Raw genomic sequence first — 8,482 nt, forward strand, 5'->3', positions numbered from 1 at the left:
AAAGTGTGCATGCATTGCTTGCATGTGTAGCCCTCAGAATATAAAGTGCGGTATGCAGTATGCAAACTGTGTAGGTCTAAATTATGTGTTCTGCGTTTGTATGTGTCTGTGTATGTACTTTATGTTTTGTATAAATATGTATCTCCACATACATGCATCAACATAGAAAGAGGGCTATATTTTAGTGTTGGTCCCTATAGGGTATGAGAATTGCAGAAAAACTCCGAGTCAGGGACAGGTCCTTGGTGAATCTGGATCCTTGTTACCATCAAATGATGTTTATTTTATTTTATTTTTTTTAACATGCTGAGAAGTAGGAGGAAAGCATCATGCAGGGCTTCTTGGAGGACAAATAGGGTTTGAGCTTGGCGTGTCTGAAATAAGAGGGGAAAAAGGGGAGTTCTGCGCCTTCTTTATGGCACTCTGATGACCCGTCCCCATTTGTTCCTGCTTCCAAGAAGATCTGCTTCCAGGAAAATCGCTTTGATTTTCACTCTGGTCTGCGGGGGAGTTATCAGCGGCTGGGCTGAGCAGGGTGATTTGTTTGTGTTGGAAACGCAGTCGGGTCCTTGATAGGAGTCACTGCCCGTCCTTCCATGAGTAAGTGACGGGATCACGGAGTAGGCACCTTCTTACCTCCCTCCTTCCCTTCTTTTTTCTTAACGTGAGCGGTTTCATTACTAAATCCCATGGAAGCTGCGTGAGGGACATGAGGGACGTTTTCCAGGGATGCATCCTGACACGTCTCAGTAAATTGCGAATCCCGGTGAGGGCACCGGAGTGCTCCCTGCCTTACTGCCAGCTCCGAGCTCCGAGGCAAGCTGGTATTCCTTGCAAATTCCTTCTTTTAACATGCAGGTTCTCTGGCGCAACCCATTCCTGAATTACTTTGCAATGCGAAAGCTGTAATAAGATCCGTGCTGTGATACGAGCGGATTCGGAGCCCGGAGGTGTTACCGTGAATCCACCTGCTGGAATAACTCCTGGCAGTGATTCCTAGGAAAGCTGGCGGGAGCTCGGGGCAGTCCCATGGGACTAGGGTGAGGACATGCTCCATCTTTGTCTCCTGCAAGATTTAATTTGTCCAGCCGTGCACAAGAGCTTCCGCGGGATGTGGTGGTTTCCTTTATTAATAGGTGTAGCTTACGGAGAGGGCAGCGCAGGGCGGGAGCCCTTGTCCATCCCACTCACCTATTAGGTTTCGGGGTGGAGCGTCACATCCCGGTCACCGGCTGTAAATCCTCCACGTCCCCGCTCCTCCGGAGGCTGCTGCCGTCTGCTGAGCGCTATGCTGAGAGCTCCTATAGCGTTTAAACGGAGTTTCCTTCAAGCCAGAGGTACCTTGAACCTGCTTCCCCGTCATTCCCGCATCCTGGATGTGGATAACTGGGCCCCCGTGCCGGGCATGGCCGCGCGCCCTCTCCTCCCGCCGTGCCGGTGGGAAGCGCCGTGAGTTGTTATTTCTGTCTGCAAGCAGTACTTGTCTCATTTTGTGTGTGATTATTTCCTTAAGGTGCTGCAGGGACCTCGGGAGTCGAGCTTAGGCGTTTTCTTGGACTCGGTGTCATAAATCAAAATAAACATAGTCAAAACTGAGAAAAATATGTTGAGATAAAAGGAAGGAAGGTTTAATGTTACCCTTAATAGGCTGGGCTTTTTTCCAAAATAAGTCAATAATAGCTCAACTCCAATGGAAGGTCAGGCTTTAAAATGTGGTCTTGTGGCCAAAATGTAATTGGGTGAAATTAATGAAAACAGCATGTGATCGGTGAGATTTTTTTTAATGACTATTTTGTGTAAGATGAAAGACAAATAACTAAATACCCTAATGAAAAGTGAGTGGAAAAATGCAGACTATTCAGAGAGGAAGCTCTGCAGTTCATTGCCCCTTGCTGTTCTCTCTCCATGTGCTATCAGTTTCTAGAAAGAATATTAAGTTCTGATACAATTCCCCAATTAACTCAGTGGTCTTTGTATGCCTCCCGTGTTTAGCCAGAGGTGTAATTCTTGGAGGTTTCCAGGACTTTTCAAGGCTTTTCTAGGCAAAGCCGCGGCTCCCCTGGGCTAGTCCTGCTCCAAGCAGACCTCTTGCGCTCCCTTCCAACAGCACTTCAGTGTCCCTGTGGTTTTCCCTTTCTTTTCATTGTACAGAAGCTGAAGGAGCTTAATGGAAAGGAATTGGAGGTACCGGGCTTGAGATTCAGATTTGCTGCTGTTGGAGCTGCTGGATGCTTTGTGATTCAGATAGACCTGGGATGCGGCTGGAAGTGCCTTCTGGCTGCTCCTTGCAGCCAGCCCCTGGTGAGGAGCTAACACTGCTAACACCTCGGAGCAGCCGCCAGGTCTTGCACATACCTGAGCCTCAAGGCAGCAGGTTTGACAGGGAAAACATCTCGTGCCGCTCGGAGCCCTGCAGGAGACCCATCCATCCCTGTGAGGCCATCCCTGCTCAGGGAGCGCGGAGCTCCCTAAAAACAACAGCAGCGGCGAGGGACCCAGCGCTTGGCTTGTCCTCGGGGATGTGGCTGTGTTGGGGTAGATAACCTGGAACTGCAGCCGGATCCCCTGGCCTGAAGTGAACTCGCTTTATTCCTGCACATTTGTCTTCTCTTTGTTTAGGCAGAAGAGTTTTGAGCGTAATTGTCAAATCTGCTTCAGAAATGCCCAAAGTATCCATGCTTACAAGAAAGCTTTTGTAGGCAGAGGACTCCAGGCTTAATCTGTGTCCTTTTCTACCAGAGGCCTTTCCCTTTGCTTTTTGCAAAAGGAGAGTTCCTGGAGCTGACGTGCATAAGTTGTACAGCAAATGGCTTCTGCATTTACCATTGCCCTGCAGCGGCAACGTTCCTTTATTTCCCTTTCTTTCTAGTCCTCCCCTGCTCTTTCAGTTGTCATTAATGGGCGCACAATGTGCCATATTTTCTTTAAAAGTTTTCAGTTAAGGAGCACATGGTTTAGATGGCCTGAAAGCGGTCATATGGCACTGTATTTTCTGAATGCTTCCATGTCCTTAGTGTCTTTTCTTTCCAAAACCCAAAGGATTTTTGGTCCCTGTTTCTTTCCGAGTGCCCAAATGCAGGGAAGCTGCATTCCCAAACGCAGCTTGCCTTGGATTGCAAACAAGGTCCGTAGCAGGATTGGAAACCGAGCCTTTGCCCCCCATCCTCTCTTTGCAAACTCGCCCTCAGCGCTGGCTCTAATAGGCTTCATTTATTCTGCACTCTTTTCGCAGATGCTAAATCTGATTAACAATTACTCCTCTGACCCAGCAGCTTTGGTGCCTCCGTTCCAGCAAACCCCGGGGACACGGCCTGCTGTGGCGCTGCCTAATGGTGCGTGTCCCCCCGCGTCATGTGCGGAAAAGGGACGCGGCCGAGCATGGCTTCGCCATGGAATGCAGCAGCAAAACCTGGGAACGACACCCAGGGTTGGAATTGTTTTAGTTGCAAGGCCGAGCTGCCTGAAGTAGGAGAGAGCAGACTTAGGAACAAAACTGTTTTCAGCACTTCGGGGTTTTGTACGTTTTACAGTTTTTAATTACCAGCCCGTGTTCTGCATATTCCTATTCCTTATATGGGCTGGATGTGCAGAGTGAGATAATTGAAGGTTTCAAAAGCAATTACAAACTGTCATATCCTAATTTTTAAGTACTTGACTTGCAACCTAAATGATATCTCTCTTTCCAATTAGAACTCCCATATATATAGTTAATGTCATTTACCACAGGATGAATCTAGAATAGCTTTTTTTCTTCAGCAGTTACTCCAGATAAAGATACCCAGGGTAAATGAGATTGCTTTTTCTCTCTTTTTAATCACCGTGAAGTAATTTGGTGCTCCACTATAGTTGTTCCTGAACGAAAAATATGACTTACAAGAGCAGTCAATGAATCTTGGTCTAAATAAAGTTTTCTATATTGTCCTTCTCCAGTCTATATTGTTTCCTACAATGTTTTCACTCAGAATTGATGTGCCAAACCTTGAGAGAGGAGAAAAATGTTATTTATATTAGATAATCTATAGTTGCTGAAATATGGTTCCACTCTTTGCTTCCACTTGGGACCAGCAAGGTATTGTTCAGCTAGGTTCTCCCAGTGCGTTTTTTTTCCCCGCATATTTGTAATATTTTGCCTCTCTCTTCCCTCATTCCGCGTTCCCGTATCTCCTCCCTTTCCCTTGCTCTTCCCTCCGTCGGCAGCTCCCAGGTTCATGGGTTCCACATGATGAATTTAACGTCCAAACTGCGTGAGCGCAAGTTGCACGTGGGGAGCCCGGGGCGCCGGGAGCCGCTTGGCTCCCGCTCCTCCTTTCCCCCAGCGCCTCGGGGATGGCGGCTAATCCCAACGATGACAATGGATTGAATGGAGAGAGGAAGTGGATGCCGTTTTCTTCCCCTGCTTACTATTTCCCATCTCAATAATTAAAATAAAAGCGGAGAGAGGAACCGTATCTCATTTTGCTGCAGAAACCCCTGATGATGGAAAGTCTTTCTGCCTTCTGCTTTGCCTCGGGGCAGTGCAGCATACGGAGCATCTTGCTAGGTGCCTTGAAAAATGTCTGCTGTGCTTTCATCTGAGTGCTCAAAGAGGATTTTTTTTTCTTTTTTCTTTTTAGAAAGTCAGCATTCAAAAGGAAAGGTTTCATCTGCTGGAGAATTCAATGCCCTTCTGGAAACAAAAGCAAAGGAAATAAGTGCCCGTAGGTCTCAGAGCAGCGCTGATTTTAATAATGTAAACTTTCTTCTCTAATGAGTAATAAGCAGTTCCATCTTTCATGGCCTTTTTAAATTGCTTTTAGTAAGAGATCTGGATTTGTTTTAATCCTTTTCAGTATGTAAAGCCCTAGCTATTTCAATCCCTTAGGGGCTCAGTATTTTCTAGCTTCATTTTAAAAAGCAAATGAAAACAGCTTTCAAAAATTGTCGGAGTCTGTGACTGATAATTTATATACACACACACACACACATATATATATATATATATGCACACACACACACATATATATAACCAGAAAGCGACCCAAAAGTGTCAGTTAAGAATAAGCTCTCTGGCATCCCCCTTTGTGGATTAGCAACAAACAGGCATATCATGCAGGTACAGTAGCTCTTTGTACTCTGACCTACTTGTTTCTCTTCTGGCTTGTTCCTTCTTGAAGGGTTATTTGAAATAGATGCAGAATTTGCTCACTAAGGAACCGAAGCAGCATCACCCACTATGCAAAGTGCCTCGTTTTACAGTGGCCCCTTGCTGAAGGTGATTGCCAGCCTCTCTCTGCCCTGCTGTGTGCTCAGAATCCCTTCTGCAGGGTACTCTCATAAGGAAGGGTCCAGAGAGCCTTGGTCGGGATCAGGCCAGTATCTGTGAATTGTGCCCCTAAAGAATTTGCCTCCATCTTTTTATTTTTATGTGGTTAGCAGCAATCAATCGTTGTCATTATGTATATATATCATTATCCTGTATGCACCTGCATGGGTCTCATGTTGTGGGTGTGCAAAGCTGTTCACTTGGTCGTGTTTTCTTTTTATTTAGGGACTTCTGGACAGAGTCTCAAAGAAGCTTCTTGCTATAGGAAACCCTACGAGAAAAACACAGAGCACTTTTTGGAAACCTGTGAAGCCAAACTATTACAATGGCAGAAAACAAGGACAGTCATATTAAAAATGCAGACGTGAGGCCCAAAAGCAGCCGGAGCAGAAGCGCAGACAGGAAGGATGGTTATGTCTGGAGTGGAAAGAAGCTCTCCTGGTCAAAGAAGAGTGAGCACTGCCCCGACGCCGAGGCAGCAAGCGCTGCAGGAAGGCCAGGGGCCGCTTTGAGAAGCCAGGAGAGGAAGTTCAGCTGCTCCTCCATCGAGCTGGATCTCGATCGCTCCTGTGGACACAGGTTTTTAGGCCGCTCTCTCAAACAGAAGTTGCAAGATGCCGTGGGCCAGTGCTTTCCCATAAAGAACTGTAGCAGCCGGCACGGCTCCGGGCTCCCGTCGAAAAGGAAAATCCATATCAGTGAGTTAATGCTAGATAAGTGTCCCTTCCCGCCGCGCTCGGAGCTAGCCTTTCGGTGGCACCTGATTAAAAGACATACGGCCCCTATAAGTCAGAAAGCAGAGGAGTGGATAATTGCAGATTTGTCCCAGAGTGAGGAGAAGGAGGATCAGCTGAGGGACGATGAGATTGCGGGAGCGGGAACGGACTCTCCTTCCTCGTCCTGTGACCTGACGGACAGCAGTTCTTCCAGGGCCGATTCCAGGGCCGAGCTGGTCCCAGGCAAAGCAGGACGGAGCGGGAAGGACGAGAGCGATATGGACTCCGACGAGGACGTCGTAACCCTGTGCACGAGTTCTAGGAAAAGAAACAAGCCCAAATGGGAGACAGATGATGAGCTGCTGCGGATGGAGACGCCTCCTAAATACCACACGCAGATCGATTACGTCCACTGCCTGGTCCCGGACCTCCTTCAGATCAATAACAACCCCTGCTACTGGGGAGTCATGGATAAATACGCAGCCGAGGCCCTGCTGGAGGGCAAGCCAGAGGGAACGTTCTTACTACGAGATTCTGCCCAAGAAGACTATTTATTTTCTGTGAGCTTCAGGCGCTACAGCCGTTCTCTGCACGCGCGGATAGAGCAGTGGAACCACAACTTCAGCTTCGATGCCCACGACCCCTGTGTCTTCCACTCCCCCGACATCACGGGACTCTTAGAGCACTATAAAGATCCCAGCTCCTGTATGTTCTTCGAACCGCTTTTATCCACCCCCTTGAACAGGACTTTTCCTTTCTCCCTCCAACATATATGTAGAACAGTTATTTGCAACTGCACAACTTACGATGGTATCGATGCACTTCCTATTCCTCCCTCAGTGAAGCTCTATCTGAAGGAATATCATTATAAATCGAAAGTCAGAGTACTCCGAATCGATGTACCAGAGCAGCAAAGCTAGAAAATATTTTTATGAAAGAATGAAATTGTCTCTAAGCAGAGGAATAGCGTGTCCAGTCTCGCCTTCCTTTTAGGTTTTTTTTAATGGCAGTTTGATTTTCTTCTCTTGCAGATTATTTATAACTCAAACTAGCCTCTGCCTAAGGCATTTTTATCCAAATGTACTTTGAGTCTTCCCACCTCTCTTTTTAAGAAATGATCTTTGTGGGCTTTTGGTACTGATCCCAATCTAGAGTTTTATGGAATTTCAGGTAGGCTTTCTGTATTTCTATAGATGGATAGTCTTTAGATCTGAAAACCTTAAAAATCAGTTTTGAACTCGATCTGTCTTTTATATTGTAATTTGCATATGTTGCTTACATGTTTGAAATAATGCACTCAACTAAAGACTGACTCATCTGTATTTTCTGCATTTCTTTTAAAATGAGCACTCAAGCCTCTGTGTGTGTGTATGTGTGTCTAAAACACAGTAAATTCATCAGTCTATTTCTAATTTTACTTTTCCTAGGAAAATGAAGCTTGAAAGAGGATAGGATCTTTCTATAAATACATCGAGAGACTAAACACCAGGGAGGGGAAGAGCAGTTCAAGTTAAGGACCACGTTTAGCACAAGAACAAGCATTACATAAACTGGTCGTGTTTTTTGGCTGGCAGGAGGGAAACTCATGATCACCAGAGCAGTGAAGTTCTGGAACAGCTTTTTGTGTATCAGCAATAAAAAATGAACTACTTGTAAACTGGAATTTGATCAGTGTGTGGAAGGGATAATGTGGCATAGTTGCTTGTGATGGATGGGTCTTGGCCTTGGTACTTCAGGATGTCCTTTCTATGCTTGTTACTATTTCATTACATGAAATACTTGGTTTTCATTGTAAGGGCTGCATCTGAAAGAGTAAAGGATGGAATAGGGAGGTGAGAAAGAAGGTATTTCCTTAAAAATCTAGTACCATTTGTATTTATTAAACCATTTGATCTTGCACTGTTGATTCTGGAGCAATGATGGATGATTTTCTTACTTTGTAAGTATTTTTTCTTAACAATTACAGTTCAAAGAAGAAAAGTCTGCAGATTTGGCTTGCATTGGGTAGCATGTGTTCGAGTTGCCTGCTTTCAAATTCCATGTGCAGAAAACCATGCATGGAAAATGCATTACGTATGTTACATGGGGGGTCAGATCTGCTGAATTATTGGTAAAATCCCCCTGGGAATGCACCTAGGATGAGGCAAGAAGCTGTGGTGCTTTCCAGACCGGCTCCATGAGAACAGCTCTGCAGGACGCAGCAGTGACCTGCGGTTCCATTGCCTTCACCCGGGTGTCTTCACTTGTCTCCTCTTCCAGAACTTGTCCCTCAGGATTATACACAATGAAGGGGTTGTAATTGCAATAACCATCTTGTTCCTTCTCCTCTCATCCCAGTGGGATGTGGTATCCTTTTGAAATTCCTTTGAAATGGAGCCTGCTGGCCCTGCAGAGTTATGGATGCGCTTAGCTTTACGCATGCAGTAGATCCCATCAAATCCAGCAGTTCCGTGTGCGGGAGCCA

General features: G+C 46.0%; 1 protein-coding gene across 1 annotated transcript; it reads left to right on the forward strand.

Moving 5' to 3' along the window:
* Window positions 1-5,536: 5,536 nt before the first annotated feature.
* SOCS4 (suppressor of cytokine signaling 4) lies at window positions 5,537-7,389 on the forward strand. The gene has a single exon (XM_010225754.2). It carries the CDS (start codon window positions 5,628-5,630, stop codon window positions 6,936-6,938), a length of 1,311 nt encoding a protein of 436 aa, XP_010224056.2. The 5' UTR covers window positions 5,537-5,627; the 3' UTR covers window positions 6,939-7,389.
* Window positions 7,390-8,482: the final 1,093 nt, after the last annotated feature.

The sequence above is a fragment of the Tinamus guttatus genome, unplaced genomic scaffold (assembly GCF_059628265.1).
Source record: "Tinamus guttatus ecotype Peru unplaced genomic scaffold, ASM5962826v1 Tinamus_guttatus_pri_ptg000048l, whole genome shotgun sequence".
Classification (NCBI taxonomy): Eukaryota; Metazoa; Chordata; class Aves; order Tinamiformes; family Tinamidae; genus Tinamus; species Tinamus guttatus.

What these genes read in the sequence shown, in the direction of transcription:
- SOCS4 (XM_010225754.2), top strand. Translation starts at nt 5,628, where the DNA reads ATGGCAGAAAACAAGGACAGTCATATTAAAAATGCAGACGTGAGGCCC.